Genomic DNA, 18,046 nt, shown 5'->3' with positions numbered 1-18,046 from the left:
GACCTGCTTAGTTAAACAGGTCATGTCGTGATGGCCCGTATGTTGCGTCCTCAGCCCACGGCACAACACGGTTATGATTTGGCAGCACGTCGGGCCCGCTGGGCACGATGGAGGCACAATCAGCCTGACAGCACTCCGAAAATAGAAAAAAATAAAAAAATAGCTAAAATTTCCAAAAATCAAAAAAGAAAATAAATAAAAATGAGGTTTATTGATTAGTTGCCTCATTAAAGAACTTTCTACTAAAAGGAAAAAAGAGTACAATCTTTGTTCCAAAAATTACATGTTTTCTTTAGAAACTCTAGAATTTTGCTTCCAATATTTATCATGCTTCCTCAAATATCTCGTTCCATTTGTAGACTTAGTACCTAATTCATGATTGCATATATTACACTTAGCAAATCTTACATGTCCCCTGTTAATTTCTCTAAAGACCATTCCAAAATGTGCCACACCTATGATCATACTTCTCGGTGTCCTGATCAATGAATAGAAATATGGAATTATTTTATTGAAGTGGACAAATGGCTTTGACTAACAATTGGTTTTGATGTTCACTGGCAGGGAGTTTGGGATGGTGGCTTCCTGTGTGGCTCGTGAAATAGGCCAAGATGAGAGATTGAGAGATGGGTGCCAAGATGAGAGATTGAGAGATGGGTGGTGGGTCCCGATCGTTTTTTAAAAAAATATTATAAAAAATAAAAAAGAAATAATATGGACATATAATTAATTTAAAAATTAGTTTTATTGATAGGTTGTCTCATTAAAAACCTTTCTAGCAAAAAAAAAAGAGTACAACCAAGCTTAGAAAATTGAATATTACACGTTCTAATCAACATCTAGATACAAATTTTCTAATGAAACTTCAAGCTCAGTGTTCTCTCCAGTATGTTGTATTCATGTTTCAGTTTGCTCCTAGTCTTTTACTATGATGAGCATTTCCACCATCTCACTTGAAAAACTTGTTTTTCTCTCTTCGATTATCTTGAAGACTGAAGACAATCTTAGAAGAAACTGTAGATACGAGAACCGTTAACAAATTTTGTGCTAACAATGAAAGCACTGGATAATTCGTCTTGTGCTTATGCCACCATTACAGTATGCTGAAGTTTTCTTATTCATGACTGACAATGTCTTTATTGATGAAGGTAGTTAGCTCCTCTTTGGATATTGAAATTTCGGCGCTCTTAGATGATCGTGATGAAGAATATGAACTTCTTGATGAAGAACTTTCACCAAATATTTTTTCTTAAGTTGTCGTCTTCTTACTTATTGTAGGTGCTAGTGGAGGCCGTTGCAGGTGAACCGCGACGTAATTTGTTTCATATTTACTATAAACTTTGAATAACTTAGAATGACTAGACAAGTGGACAAATTTGTAGATGGGCTCATAGAAGATTGGGACGAAACGGCTTGACATATAAGCTTATGGCTCACAGTGAGGGGACAGACAAGACTACCAAGGTAAAATAAAAAGTGAAAGCATCCATGGGGATGGGATGGGCCCCACAGTACCACTGGCACAAGGTATAGCGCGCGCTCTGCGTGGTGATGGTTTGAGAAAAGAATATGTAGCTAAGTATGGGTCTACGAAAAGGGGTCCACTTGCAAGATCTATTTCTCTTGTACATAAAGATGAGAACAAGTTTAAGTTTGAAGAGAGGATCTCATATGTAACCAGTTACAAACATTCATAACAAAATATACATGACGTAAAACTGTTATCATTCGGGAGGCTGAATCTGGATAACCCCTGATGTTCTTGAGTTCATCACACCGTAAACGTCGTTCACACGTAGAGTGTATGCTGAAGTTCCATGTGTCATCATCATTCATACGCCTACCAAGAAAACTCCATGATCCATGTAAGAGATCAGCACGTTTGGTTAACTGAAACAGATAGCAGCTAGCTGACTGTCCATGCATGTAAAATCCTTTTGAATCCAAGTTCAGAATTAAAAAATGGACCAGATCCAAACTTATTTCCAAAGATGAAGTACAGTGACGAATCATGGTTCGGTTATCAAGCAGCTGATAGTTTCGAATATAGGCTACTGTTTCTTGCTCTGCGCCAGGGTCTCGGCGACGCCCTTGGAGAGGCAGTAGGCGATGGACTGAATGGTGATCATGGGGTTCACGCCCACGGCCGTGGGAAGCAGGCTGCCATCGCACACGTACAGCCCCTCGGCCTCCCAGCTCTCGCCGCTGCCGTCCACGGCGCTGTTCTTGGGGCTTGCACCCATTCGGCAGCTGCCCATCTGGTGCGCCGAGCAGTGGAGCGCCCATTTGTCCGGCCCCAGGTACAAGGGGCCTTTCTCGACGGTCACCTCGTCCAGGAATGCCTCCAGGTCGTCATCCTGTACGCCATCGCACCGCAGCCGGAGCCCGTCGCTGCGGTGGGTGCCGACCTCGGCTGCGCCGGCGGCCACCAAGATGCGAAGCGCACGGCGCAGGCCGTTGCGGAGCTCGTCGACGTCGTCCCGGCTTGGGGTGTAGAGCACGCGGCCCTCGCCGTCCACGTGCCCGGCGCCGCGGTCGCGAACCAGCGCGAAGACGTGCGCGGTGCGCGCGTACCGGCGCATGCGGTCCTTCATGTCGCGGCCCGACTCCCAGGGGACCAGCGAAGCGAAGCAACCTGGCCCCAGCGCCGGGGTCTCGATGATGGTGCGGGCTGTGACTCGGTGCATGCTGGTGATGATGCCACCCTCGTAGCACTTGCCGGTGAGCTGCGGCTCCTGCTTGTTCTCCGGGAAGTACCCCCACGCCATGGACACCGGGTGGAGGTGAAGGTTCCTGCCGATGTGCCAGTTCTGGAGCCCACTGTTGCGCAGCAGCGGTGGCGTCATGAGCGCCCCGCACGCCGCGATCGAGACCTTAGCCTCGATGCGCAGCTTCTTGGTTATGCCATTGCTCATGCACGTCGCCACCAGGCCCACGCACTTCTTGCTCCGGCCGCGGCCGCCGGTGCTGTTCTCGAACACGAAATGCTCGGCCTTACAGCCAGTCAGGATGACCGCGCCGCGCGCGACGGCGTCCACGAGCCACGTCGTGTCGGTACCGCGCTTGTCGCCGGTGGGGCAGCCGAGGTAGCAGCTCCCACAGAAATGGCCCTCCGACGAGTTGCGCGGCACGGCATCCGCATGTAGCCCGAGCGCCTTGCAGCCGCGGCGCACCACCTTGTTCTGGAACCCCTCCTCCCGGCACCCGTCGGTCACCGCGAGCCGGGCGCAAACCGCGTCCATGGCCTGCACGTACCCCGGGCTCGCGAACACGGGGAGCCCGTGCTCGAGCGCCCACTCCCGAGTGACGTCCTCTGGAGTGCGGATGCTGGCGGACCAGTTCACCGCCGAGCCGCCGCCGACCGTCCTACCCGTGAATAAGACGGTCGTCACGTTGGATGTGCAAAAGATGCCTCCCTTCTCGTAGAGACGCTCCATGGATGGGCCCTCGATAGCGCTATAATCCTCGAAGGCGAAGTAGTCTCCCTTCTCAACTACGACGACCTTGTGCCCCGCGGACGCGAGCACCGCGGCGGCCACCCCGCCGCCGCAGCCCGAGCCGACGATTACGGCGTCACATTGAACCGTGTGGTGCGCGCTCGACGCGCCCGCCGGTTTCACCGCGAGTCCTTTGTCCGCGAGCGATCTGAGCAGGGCGGTGTCGTTGAGCTCCCTGGTCTCCACGACGCCATTGTCCAGAGGCCGCGGCGACGGCGACGGTGCTGCTTCTGTTCCGTATTCCGGTGGCCCCGCGACGTCTGGCACGCTGTATCCTATTGCTTTCCAGGACGGGTTGTCCGAATTCTCGTTTAACTGCACGTTGGTAAAAAGGATAAACATGTGTACATTGAGGGTGACTTCATTAATCGAAAGTCACATCGTTGTGAAATTTCTATATTACTGCTAAAATTCAATCGACTGAAAAAAAACGTTTTGCTTCAGTCGATGAAATCAGTCGTTAGATCTAGATCGGGTGGCTCAGAAGTCATCTCAACCTCCTGTCACGATGCAACATGAGATTCTCTACGACACGAGCTTCTCTCCCGGACACGAGCTCAGCCATGACTCCCTCGTCGACCGCCCTCCTCATCCTGTCCCCAGCGGCCTCCCCGCCCGCCGGGTTCGCCTTCGTCACCCCGCTGCTCTAACCGAGGCGAATGTGTGACGCCCCTGCCCCGGCTTTGGCCCACTGGCCGTCTTCCACAGCCCACGATCGGCGGCGTCCCTGTCACCTCACCGCGCCATCCCTGCGCCCTCCTTCTCTGTCTAGCTTGCCTGCATCCCCGCGGAGCTCTTCTAAGCCCGGTAGCCATGGAAGTGCCTGAAATCCTGAAACCCTAATTTGCTCCGCCGTCGACTGAAGCCAAAGCTCCATTTCAATCGACTGGAATGGAGTAAACATGGAAATTTATATAGCTCCACTAGCCTGACCGCATACCTTCCTTCCTGGGACGAAACCAGACCTAGGCCAATCCTTGGATGGACTCATTCAAATTTAAATTGGATTAAAAAATCTATTAAAATCAAATAAAAATTTAGATCTAAGCCTAGACTGCCATGGCCTAGTTCTGCCTCAGTTCCTTCCTGAAGTTGTACACCGATAGCAGTGTAGCTACGGGCCAAGACGCTTCTACGGTCCTTCTAGGTTTCGCTTGTCATCGTGCTGTACTACGATAATCTTGGTGGACACACTCTAGATATTTTGAATTTTTATATTGTTTTTATAACTATGTTGTAAAATGAAAGAATCCAACGATCTAAGAAGAGATGAATTAGACCTTAATTAAAACTAATTTAACCAAACTTTAAAACAAGTAAACACCATCACCTAAACGAATAATAAATCAACTACAACGACCAAATTTAATATAATACCAAGCAAGAAAACATTCAAGCTACAATAAGAAGATATTTATGGAATATTATCTTGTAATAAAGTAATGCGTAGAAGTAAAGAGATGGGTAAGAAGACACCGAATTTTCCCCTAAAGTATCGAGGAGTTGACACTTCCTATAATCATCGTTGGAGCATCCACTAAGAATATTGCTCCTCATTAAGTCACCAACACTCAAGTGCCTCTAATAATAGTCACTTCTCTATCCCCGGATTAATGAGCTTCAAACCAAGCATAAATATTCCTCTTGGGACTCCTATAAGAACTCCAAGAGCCTAATAAAATCGGCTAGATGTTACCAACCACCAAGAGTAACACGCAAATAACTTTACTTGACCCAAATCAAACCTAGACTATAGCTCAATGCACCCTTACTACTCTCCTTGCACTAATGATGCTCTTAATCTTTAATTAAGAACTTTACAAATCACTTCAGTGCACTCCCTTGACTCTTGATCACACATTAAGTGTTTTAGCTCATATGAATCACAAGGTTACCTAAGGAAATGAAATGAGGGGGTATATATAAGCTAGAGGTCCAAAAATAGTCATTGCCCAACCTCCCATATTTTTCGTAAATACCGAATGATCCGGCACTAAATCTTTTGGTGAATCCTCCGATACATATGCCGGACCATCCGGCGTATATGAGTCCAACTTTCATTGAACCGAAAGAAATTCCTCTAGATTTTACTTCGGCGACGCCTCCCATATATGCATCGGACCATCCAGTGTGATAAGTCATTTTTTCATTCAACATAAACCCTTCTGGACTATACTCTGACGAAGCATCCGGTGTATACACCGAATCATCTGGCGTGTACAAACTTAAAGTCCATCTTCTAAAAAATACTCCGGCATAGCCAACTCATTGTGTCGGATCATCTATCGTTCACAAAAGTGTCGAGATAAAAGCTTTGACATTTATAAATGTCTCAGTACCGAACTATTCGGTGTGTAGAGTTTTTTCAGAACTTATCCAATTCAAACTTTTTTAAGTTATATCTTCACTTCAACACATCAATAGGCTTCTCTAAACTACATAGTGCTAGAATTTTATAAGTGTGCATCCAAACAATTCTAGACTCAACTATATCAAACTACCACTCTTAGTGTCTCTTTATAATACGGACAAAGAATAAAAAAGAGTCTATGCTACTCTAAGTGTCCTTCATGTTCTTGTAATACTTAGAACTAAAAAATATTTAATCTTAACGTTCATATCCTTTGATCATTCAATTCTAGAACCAAAATCACCTAACAATATTATGAACTAATCTTTTAATTGATCTTCAAAATAAATTTGTTAGTCACGATGATATAATTATCATTAATCACTAAAATACTTACCACTTATCTATACATCTAGAAGTAAAAAAAGAATATTTTATTGGTTTTCAAATAACTGGAGATACCGGGGCAGTTATTATAGACAATATTCATGTTAAAGAAGAATAATTAAGTTATTAAATGATAGTTTTCTATATTACAATTTGATATGCCAAACAGTATGTGCAAGGCTTTTCACAACTGTTTTTTCCACAACTTATATAATACGCATAACGACACAATGTAGCAACCACAAACTAGCCCTTGAGACATGCATCTACACATGTTAAAAGGTGAAAAAAAAATCGTGATCACCCTTCGCGTAGAGTACCCACCGTACGTCCGTAGTCCTACCATTTAATGATGGCAAGTAGAGTACTAGCTTTAGAAAGAAATAATTGCTTGGGACCGGGTTTAATTAATAAGTCTTTGAGCATAAGTGAATATATATTAGGGTAGACACAGTCAAAAGATAGTAAGACGGTATCTTAGAAGGCTGGCGTTAGGGAGAGGAGAGAACCGAGAGAAGAGAGCTAAGAGATTAGAGTAGATTGATAATTCTATGGTTAGTTGATCTGATTATATGATTTTTATGAATAGGACTCTCAATAGGAAGTTTCAGACTGAGTTCAACCCTAACTCGTAGCTAACTCTATCTTAAAATTAAATACGACTCCTAACCGATTCTATCTCTAATTAATAACACATCTAATTTTATTTTTTAAATTACTTCTAACAAATTTAATTTAATCTTATCTCTAAATGCTATCTAATTTTTCATGTAACTGATTAGAAGGCAAGTAGGCACGGTGCTACAGCAACACATGCTACAGTACACGAATAATAGAATAGCTACCCAAATTTTGACTAGATTGGATTTTTTTTTTCTCAAGAGTAGGATGGGCAGAGTTGTTCCCAGTGAAAAGCCATTTCTGATATTCCTGATTAACCAGGCAAGACCAACAAAATATTTTAGGAATTCCAAGATTTAATTAGTTCAATATTTGATAAATTAAATGCTGAAAGCTCTTGATGATTACTGCCTCTGTCACTCGTGTGTTTTCATCCTTCACGGTCTCCAATATTATGACTTTGACCGTGATATTTTTATTGTAATACATAGATGACAAATTACATGTTATGAAAAGCACATTTTTGAAACAGATCTGTTTCACATGGTTGTTTCTTCTGCCACTAAATTGTTGATGACATATTTGTCTAAAAAAATTGTCAATGACATTAAAACTCATTGTTATAGTAAAAGAGAAGTGACACAATGATGTGTACTTTCTCATAAATGGTCCTGTGTGACAACCCAAACAATGACCTGTCTGCCTACCTAGCAATTGTGGTACAATATCCAACAGCCCAAACAGTGTCGTAACAGGTGACGTGTAACGACTGTGTAACCATCAAAGGGTGACAGCACCAAATATTGGGACAGGTCGTACGAATTGCTAGGTAATTTGTCATCGATACTATATATATTAAAGCTTCGAGACTTGAGTGACTCTAGATCAAGGTACTGTAGACACTGTTTATGGTACTGATTCTGGTTCAAGGTACTATAGTCATTATAGGTGTTGTTCATGTGAGTCCTATGTATGTATGTATATATATATATATATATACACACGTATATGTATATATATATATCCATATATTTATATGTATAATATAATTTTTTGGAAATTTCAAAAAAATAGCAAAAGGTATTATAGTTATATTGATAAATCGGTTGAAATAATCTTAAATGCATAGAAAAATATCTAAAACTCAAAAAAATATGAAGAAAAAATTTGTTAGGTTCGTATTACTGTCGTCTACATATTAAAATTATGTGTATGCATAAAAATAATATTATTTTCCTCATAATTAAATGAATGTGTTAAATATTAATAAATTCATAAAAAAATATTGAGATACCCAAAATTGGTGAATATAATATTTTTAAACTTCTTTTGTCATGTGTTGTGCAAAAAAAAAAAGGAGCAACGTAGGAGTGCAAATCTGCCTAGTCTAGTTGGTCCGGCCATTGTTCCAAGGTGCGAGTTTCTCCCAGGCAGACTTTCTAAATTTTGCTCTTTAAATCTCTATATATAAAGCCTCTTCTAAAGATTCTTTCCATTTTTATACGCGCACCAACTAAATCTCTAAATCTCGCTAACTGTATTCTACTCATATATATCTGTCATATCCTCATGTCTCTTATCATGCAATGAGCACTCATGTTCTATCATTTGGCATCTCATTTACAACTTTGAGCAACTATTAAAAAGAGAAATAATTTCACAAGAAATTATGAATAATTTAAAACTTAATGTGAAAATGATGTGTTGTTAAGGAAATCACAAAAACACTATACAACTTAGGTTTGGACTTAATTTTAGGAATTATTCCATGAATTATGAAGGATATTAGTGATTTTTACTAATTTTTGGGAATTATTTTGATGCACTAAAATTAGTAGAAGTTCAAAAAACAGACAACTTTGAAGATTTTAATTCTATTTTGCCTCAGGCTTTTAGGCCAAATCAAATAAAATAGGTTGCATTTGAATTATAGAACACCCACAAAATGTTTGGAATTTTTTGATAGTAGAAAGCCCTTTATTCAGTTAGAGAAATAGAGGGAGAAGAATTCCTTAAAAGGATCAATTATTGGTGGGCTCCACATATCATTCTCTCTCCTTCCTTCTTCTTCCTCATGACACCGCAAATAGCAGGGGCGACTGGCATATGCATGACTGCCACAATCCCCTGAGCTGGTGCCTTTCCCTTGGAGCTTATCCCCCGGGTCCTGCTCTCTCCCCCTCGCGCTGCTCTCTCTTCTTTCCCTCCCGACCAGATCAGAGCCAAACAGAACCTGGCCACCACCATTGCAGCACAAGCTGAGCTCTAAATCCGGCGCCCAGGCTCCTTCCCCCCTCCCCCACAACTGAGCTCGAGATCACGCTGGGAAGTTCGTTAGGACTCGACCACACGCGAATCCCATCCGTTCCCCAGCCAATTTGAAGTTCATGTCGGCCTCTTCAAGTCACGGGAGGCGGCGGCAAGAGGGATGGCGCACAGGACACTTCCACAGGAGGCAGCTGTGGTTGGAGCGGGATGGCGAGCTCCGTGGCTTGCAAAAAAAATGGCGACTGAGGCGAGAAAATGGCGAGGCAAGAAAATAGCGAGGGCAAGCAGGGAGCTGACTGGAGCTGCTTTTTTATGCCCAATCGCTATATCTAGCAATGGAAGTCAGATACAGAGGTGGCTGGAGATGCTCTTAAATTAGGAAAAACTATTTGATTGGTGCCTATATCACGTTTATTTTTATTTTACTGTATAGAGCACGACAAAAGATAACTAATGTTCACAAATTTTATACATTTAAATATTTATTTATAAAATTATTAATGTTAACTAAATTTAATTAATTATAGAGAAAATAATAGTATTTTTATGCATGCACATAGTTTTAACATGTAGGTGAAAATAATGCTAACCAAAAAAATTTGTTTCATATTTTTTTAGTTTTAGATATTTTTCTTTGCATTTTAGATTTTTTTAACCAATTTATTAATGTAACTAATATTCATTTCAACAATTAACTAGATTTTTCTGAAAAAGAAAATTACATATATATATATATATACACATATATATACACAAATATATACATATATGTACCAGGCCTATTACTACCGTAGCTACGTACAGGGTTCACCGATTTCGCCACCATTAGTAGTTAGTATTGGTATGGCCGAACAAGTGGGAGTCAGACAGTCCGTAGCAGCAAATTATATATATGACAGTTGCATGAATTATGGCCACTTGAGAAGTCAACATGCAAGTCCCTCTCACTCAGCTGGCCTATTAATTCCAAGCATAGAATCCATTTCAGTACTCATCTATTTAGACATAGAAATGTATCTTTTTAAAAAAGTTAACTTTTGTGTATTTTGACTAACATTTAATTAAATTATAAAAATATCTATTATATCAAAAATATATAATTAGGTTTATAATTTAAAATGATTTCAAGTTATATAGATTTTATAGTTATAAAAGATATATTTTATAAAAAAATTAATCAAAATCTAATTTTAAAGATCGAGCTCAAAAGATATCTACAATTTCTGGACTAAGGAAATAGAATGCATGACAAATTAATTAACATCAACTGCTACCAGTCTCAACAGCGAAACATACTGCTGTGCTGGTCTATTTATGTCTCGATAGTGAAACATAAAATGCTATGGGGAATTAACTATTTCATATGAAATTCTTGCAAAAGTTCTACTGCAGGGGTCAACACTTGCAAGAAACCGGATCAGGCTCAACGTACCGTTGTGTAGAATGCGTAATGGCAGAGGATTTTGATGATCACGAAGGTGATCTTGAGCGGGAACAGCCACCGCGCCATGTTCCACCGCCTCAGCGCTTGCTCTCGCCGCTCCACCGGCATGTCGGCGAACTTGCACACGTGGGGGAACTTGCCGGAGATGCACAGCCCGCCGCATAGCGCCACCGTGCCGACCTTCGTGCTCAGGATCCAAAGGACAATCCTCACCAGCACCAACGCCTCCCATACGCACCGGGTGACCAGCTCCGCGACCTTTTATCAAAAGGAAAGAAATTGGCAGGAAAATATACTGCACACCTTATTCTGGTGAAAATTCTTCTAGAGTTTTATGCATGTACTCGCACCAAAAATGAAAATTGCACATTAAAAGTAGCTTCACTAGTTGACTTGCACATTGAATTGGTGACTGGTAGTGTGTGTGCGCGCGCGCATATCATAGATGGTACTGTAATTTATTACCAAGGAGCGCGATTGGTTAGTACAGCTATCTAAACTTTAAGCACACGTAAGGATTCTTGATCTAATATCAGTAGGTCCCACTCAGGGCCGGTCCTGACATATTGGAGGCCCGAGGCGAAACAAAAGGTAGAGGCCCGGGCCACCGCTAAGCATAAACACAATATGAGTATCTAAATACCGTAAAACTAGGCACTCAATCGTATTTAGTTAATATATCAAGTTTTTTAAGTTTTGCAAAAAAGAAAATTCTGACATACGTAAAGCAATATCAAATTATAGGCAACAATTATAAATTTACTTGACAAAAAAAAAATCTTGGAGCATGCTTGCGCACGGCTTGGAGCTTGACTCACCACCTTCTGCAACCTCTCATCGTGGCGTACTTGCTCCGGCGGCTAGAGACGGCAAGGCTTGGGCTTTAGGACAATTGGGTTTTCAATTCATCATGCATAGTAAGTTCTAGGTTTCTGCTTATAAGTGCAACTAATTCAACTCAGCACTTGTTGATTGAGAGGAGTTGCGCTGCCTTAGTTGAAGGAGAGGGGAGAGCCTCACAATGCAGAAGGTAAGCCAAATAAGGTCAGCAAGTAGAAGTGGATCGATTCCTTACGCTGGGCTTTTCTCCATTAATCAATACTATTGGTGCTGTCGTTGCTTCCTGGTCTTGCCTGCATACTGTGTCTGATCAGAGCTCTCGGAGAAGAGGAGCAGGTTGGGGGCCCGGGGCGGTTGCCCCACCCCCAGGGCCGGGCCTGGTCCCACTGCCACCAAACAAGTAATTCTAGCGATGAAGCTCTGGCCTTTGCGACACAATGGAAGATTAGAAGTTTGATGAAAAAACCAGACGAGGAAAAAGTTCTTTTGGAATGCGGAGACCAGAGGGGCAACCATAGGCTTCGACCAGCACTGAAACTGAAAGGGCCTCCGCATCACAAGCACACAACCGAGAACTCACCTCGAGCTAGGTGCTGCTTGGTTCTATAAGGGGTCATGAACTAGGTTCAGTCCCACAGAATAAGCTTGCGTGCATGAAAGGGTCTCGAGTGGCGATAAAAGAACAGGTTGGAGAAGAGAGGCAATGTGGCCTCTCATTTACTCTTGCATGCAGGATACAATTTTCGTTTATATTTGAAGTCAAGAGTTGTCCATGGCACCATCATGGACAGTCCATGACACCACGTATGGATCGATCGACGATGGGTTTACTCACCTCGTCGGGTATGGTACCATCGGCGGCGGAGGCGAGGTAGAACCTCTCGAGGTCCTTGCCGCCGCCGGCGTGGAGCCCCTCCGCCGGCAGAGACGGGATGAGCGCGCCACAGATGGCCCGGAGCGCCTCCATCTGCGCCGGGTGCAGCCCGTGCGTGTACTTCTCGCGCTCGCACCCCCGCAGCAGCGGGTGCCCGCCGTGCACCCTCCTCCCCGTGGCCTTCTTCGCCTCCTCCCCCGCCATTACTGATGCGCGCGGATGCTTGCAACGGCGTAGTTCCTGGCTTTGTGTCACTGTGTGATCATGTATTGTGATTTGTGAGCTGTGTGGCAGCGCATGCATGTGTGTATGTGTATATATAGAGGAACTGTTATTTACTGCACTCACAACGACACAAACGAGAGAGAGAGAGTTGTTGGGATGATACATCTCATTACGCCATGGTACCGACTCCCGACGACGGATGCTGGACTGATAAGGGTCGAGAGCAGTACTAGCACAACTATAAAATACTGTATATAGATGTAACTCTCTATTAATATCAGTTTAATAATAATCGTTATTGAACACGCATCAATACCGTTCTTACAATCTCACGTACGAACAATGATTGAGGAGTTAAAAACCGATACTTGCACTTATAGTATCAATACCGTTCTTATACTCCCGCGCACGAACAATGACCGAGGAGCTAAACACCAGCACTGATAGTTAATATTAGTGCTGGTTTCATATACCAATTGATACTAATATTTGCTATAGTATAAAAACTCATCTTCTTTCCTAGCTTGACTAGAATAGAGCCATCGTGAGCCCAAGCAAACAACGTTGGTCGCTATTTTTTTTTGCCATTTTACGGTTGATGGATTCAAAATTTAGAGAAGTTAACTGCTCTAAGGTTAGTGAGATAATCTATATTTTATTTTTAGATAGATTTACTTGCTAGATTGGTCTAGTGTTGATGGTTGGTGCTTGTTCTATGATTATGAATTTTGAGATCTAATTGATATCTAATTTAGAAAAAGTTTGTAACTTTATTATTGTTAGATGTATAGAGATGATCTATATTTTATTCTTAGTTGAATTTAGTTACTAGATTGCTCTAAGTTTGAATTTAGATGGTTGTTATTTGGTGTTGACTTTTGGAATAAGCAAGATGTCCAATATTGATATAATTTAGAGAAATATCATAATTTTGTCATTGAAGATAATTTAATGAGTTGATTAAAGTCATGTGTAAATAGATATGGGTGTGTACATTAAAATATAGAGATAATTGTAAATTTACCACTATTTGAACCGTTATTACCATTAAAAAATTACGAAAATACCACTAGAACCGTTCATTCGAGTGATATCTTTGCCATTAAAAATAAAAAATAGAAAGGTATTTACAAATATCCTTAAAATCTAGCTCTAATTTTCTAGTATGTGGATTACGTATATTTTTAAAGTCTTAAATTTAAATAAGAATTCAATGAATTTCCTCTATTAATTAATCAACCTAGTGAATTTAACACATTTAATATAATACTGTATTGTAGGGATGTCACATCTACCCACGAGTCACAATCGGATATGGCAGCCTTTGGAAGATGGGTCCCCCGACCTGACCTAAGCACCAGAAGAAGATGGATTCTCAAATTGGAACCAATTAACATACTAAGTAATTCAATAAATTTGTTCTAGATTTTAAAATATTTAATTATTATAAGTTAAATTGATTTAATTATAATGGTTTACATATTGATCAGTTATGGATGTACACGGATCGACGGTCAGAGTTTATTGTCAGCGTTGAGGCTTTTTTTAAGGCTATCACGGTGTACAGGAAGTCAAAAAGAAAACGTACTGATTACTATATATGTTATTTATGTGTCGACTGTAAGAACAAGAAATAGTTTTTAAATATAGAGCAAATCCGTACATATTTGATTTGTATGGTTTTCAAAATTGACTATACCCGGTAGACTGATATTAGGCATGAAGAGCAACTAACAATCGAAGAAAACATAACAACATACGACGGCTAATAAAGACTTTAATACTTGTAAATAATTTTGTCGAGACACATGGCCCGGAGCGCCTCCATCTGCACCGGGTGCAGCCCGTGCGTGTACTTCTCGCGCTTGCACCCTCCTCCCCGTCGCCTTCTTCGCCTCCTCCGCCGCCATTACTGATGCGCGCGGATGCTTGCAAAGGCGTACTTCCTGGCTTTGTGGCAATGTGTGATCTTGTATTGTGATTTATGAGCTGTGTGGCGGCGCATGTGTATGTGTATATATAGAGGACGAACTGTTATGTACTGCACTCACAACGACACAAATGAGAGACAGAGAGTTGTTGGGATGATACATCTCATTACGCCATGGTACCGACTACCGACGACGGATGCTGGACTGATAAGACTAGAGAGCAGTACTGGCACTACTATAAAATACTATAAATGTAACTCTCCATAAATACCGATTTAACAATAATTATTACTAGAAATGTATCAGTACAGTTCTTACACGCTTACGCACGAATAACGACTAAGAAGTTGAAAACCGGCACTAATAGTATCAGTATCATTCTTCACTCTCACGTACGAACAATGACTGGAAAGTTAAAAATCGGTACTGATAGTCTATAAGTGTCAGTTTCATATACCAATCGATAATGATATTTGCTATAGTATAAAAACCCACATTCTTCCCCAGCTTGACCAGAATAGAGTCGTTGCGAGCCTAAGCAAACAACGTCGGCTGCTTTTTTTTTGTTGCCATTTTGCAGTTGGAGGATTCAAGATTTGGAGGAGTTAACCGCTCTAAGATTAGTGAGATAATCTATATTTTATTTTTAGATAGATTTACTTTTTAGATTGATTTAGGGTTGATGGTTGATGCTTGTTCTATAGTTATAAATTTTGAGATCTAATTTAGAAAAAGTTTGTAACTTTGTCATTGTTAGATGTATAGAGATGATCTATATTTCATTCTTAGTTAGATTTAGTTGCTAGATTGATCTAAGTTTGAATTTAGATGGTTGTTCCTTGGTGTTAAATTTTGGAATGAGCAAGATGTCCAATATTGATATAATTTAGAGAAAGATCGTATTTTTGTCATTGCAGATAATTTAAGGAGTAGATTAAAGTCACGTGTAAATAGATGTGGGTGTGTACATTAAAATCTAGAGATAATTGTAAATTTGTCACTACTTAAATCGTTATTTACATTGAAAAATTATAAATATACCACTAAAACTATCATTCGAGTGACTTCTTTGCCACTCGACACTAAAAATAAAAACTAGGAAGGTATTTGCAGATATCCCTAAAATCTAGCTCTAATTTTCTAGTATATGGATTACGTATATTTTTAAAATCTTGAATTTAAATAATAATTCAATGAATTTCCTCTATTAATTAATCAACCTAGTGAATTTAACACATTTGATAGAATACTGTGTTATATGGATGTCACGTCACCCACGGGTCGCAATCCTACACGGCAGCCTTTGGAAGACGGGTCCCCTGACCTGGCCCAAGTACCAGAAGGAGATTGGTCCTCAAATAGGGACCAATCAAGATGTGAGGTAATTCAATGAATTTATTCTAGATTTTAAAATATTTAATAATTATAAGTTAAATTGGATTAATTATAATAATTTACAGATGAATCAGTCATAGATGTACAAGGATCGAGGGTCAGAGTTCATTGTCAGTGTTGAGGTTTTTTTTAGGGCTACCACCGTGTACAAGAAGCAAAAAAGAAGTATGCCGATCACTATATATGTTGTCCGTGTGTCGACTGCAAGAACGAGAAGTAATTTTCAAACATGAAGCAGATCCGTACACAGTTAAGATTCGCATGGGTTTCAAGGTTGGCTATACCCATTGGACTGAGCACGATGAACTTGAAGATGATGGGCATGAAGGGCAACCAGCAGTCGAAGAAGACAAAGGCAATGATATGACAGCTAATGAAGACTTCGATATGTCGGTATTTGAAGATATTTTTTTTGTCGAGAATGATGGAGGGGATACTTTTATTGGCAAAAATAAAGATGACATAGAACAAATATTGTGTGATAGGGAGTGAGATTTCCCTAGTGAAAGACAACATCAAAAGTATCAGTGCATTATAAAGGACTCTAAAACACCAATTTACCCGAATTGTAAAGATGAGCACAACAAGTTGCTTGTGGTGCTAACACTGATGCAGAAGGCTAGCAATGTTTGGGCTGATAAGAGCTTCAATGATTTATTAGAATTCTTTAGGGAATTTCTTCCAAAGGGAGACATGTTACTTGAAAATATGTACCATGCCAAACAAATTGTCTGCCCGTTAGGATTAAAAGTAGAGAAAATACATGCATGTAAAAACAACTTTATGTTATTTCGCGGCGAGGATGCAAACTTGGAAGTGTATCGTGTTTGTAATACACTATGGTAGAAGCACAATGTTGATCATATCGAGAGCAATGGCGTAGGGTGAATAGAAAGAAGAAAAGACACCCCGTTAAGATGGTTTGGTATTTTCCTGTAATCCTCTATTTGAAGCGGTTGTTTACTAATAGAGTGAATGCCGAGTTGATGCGATGGCACACCAAACAGTGCAAGAAAGATGAAATGCTTAGACACCCTGTTAATAGCATGCGATGGAGGAGATTCAATACGAAATACAAGGAATTGAAAGATGAGGTGAGGAAAATAAGGTGCGGATTGAGTACATATAGGATGAATCCTTTCGGCAATATGAGAAGTACTCATAACACTTGGCATGTGACTCTTTATATCTACAACCTTCTACCTTGGATATGCATGAAGCGGAAGCACCTTATGATGCCTTTGTTGATTAGTGGGCCGAATCAACCAAACAATGATATCAATGTGCACCTCAAACCATTGGTTAAAGATCTTCTTGTACTGTGGAAAGATGGCGTATGGGTATGAGATGAGTACAGACGTGAGAATTTCACCCTGCGTGCAATGCTATTCGTGACGATCTCAGATTGGTCTGCTCTTAGCAACCTATCAGGGCAGAATGTAAAAGGGTACAACGAATGTGCTCAGTGCTGGAGAAAGCAAGGGGGGGGGGGGGGTTGATGAGCAGTCAAAAAATGATCTTCATGGGTCATCGTAGATTCCTTCATTCGGATCACTCATACCGCAAGAATAAAAGAGCTTTTAATGGAACAGTAGAGCATCATCAAGCTTCGAGGATTCACATTGGAGAACAGGTATTTAAGATGGTAAAGACACTTAGAGTTGTACTTGGAAAGATGCCATACAGTTAAAAAATCCCAGCTGAGCAACATGCTTCTATGTGGAAAAGGATATCAATATTTTGTTTGCTATCTTATTGGAAGTATCTTATAGTCCGACATGCAATCAATGTCATACACGTGGAGAATATTGTGTTTGATGGCTTGATTGATACCTTACTAGACATATATGACAAAACAAAAGATACATTAAATGCACGGCTAGACCTAAAAGAAATAAACCTTAGAAATGACTACATTACATACAATTAGAAACTTCCCACAACTTGCTACACTATAAGTAAGGAAGAGAAGATTAACCTGCGTGGTTGCTTGCGTGATGTCAAAGTTCTGACTGGTTACTCCTCCAACATCAGGAGCTTGGTAAACATGAAAGATAAGAAGTTAGTTAGCATGAAGTCTCATAATTGTCATATAATGATGACACATATGCTTCTAGCTGCAATTAGAGGTATTCTGCCGGATAAGATCCGAGACTCAATCATAAGATTGTGTTCGTTCTTCAACGTAATTTCACAGAAGGTCATTGATCCGAA

The 18,046-nt window shown here is 40.9% G+C and overlaps 1 protein-coding gene across 1 annotated transcript; it reads right to left on the bottom strand.

Annotated features, from left to right (window-relative positions):
- Positions 1-1,955: 1,955 nt before the first annotated feature.
- Positions 1,956-12,660, bottom strand: LOC133907724 (long-chain-alcohol oxidase FAO1-like). Its single transcript, XM_062349802.1, has 3 exons — positions 12,243-12,660; positions 10,556-10,825; positions 1,956-3,812 (listed from the first exon to the last, which is right to left on the bottom strand). Exons 1-3 carry the CDS (start codon positions 12,582-12,584, stop codon positions 2,052-2,054), a joined length of 2,373 nt encoding a protein of 790 aa, XP_062205786.1. The 5' UTR covers positions 12,585-12,660; the 3' UTR covers positions 1,956-2,051.
- Positions 12,661-18,046: the final 5,386 nt, after the last annotated feature.

The sequence above is a fragment of the Phragmites australis genome, chromosome 24 (genome assembly GCF_958298935.1).
Source record: "Phragmites australis chromosome 24, lpPhrAust1.1, whole genome shotgun sequence".
Classification (NCBI taxonomy): Eukaryota; Viridiplantae; Streptophyta; class Magnoliopsida; order Poales; family Poaceae; genus Phragmites; species Phragmites australis.
Note: the sequence above shows the minus strand (reverse complement) of the source record. Positions and strands in the feature narration are given on the sequence as shown.

Bases quoted from the DNA above. Each gene is read 5' to 3' on its own strand.
- LOC133907724 (XM_062349802.1), bottom strand. From the start codon at position 12,584: ATGCATGCGCTGCCACACAGCTCACAAATCACAATACATGATCACACA. The intron at 10,826-12,242 runs GTGAGTAAACCC...TTTTGATAAAAG, and splicing joins ATGGTACCATACCCGACGAG to GTCGCGGAGCTGGTCACCCG. The intron at 3,813-10,555 runs GTACGTTGAGCC...ACCAACGTGCAG, and splicing joins ATTACGCATTCTACACAACG to TTAAACGAGAATTCGGACAA.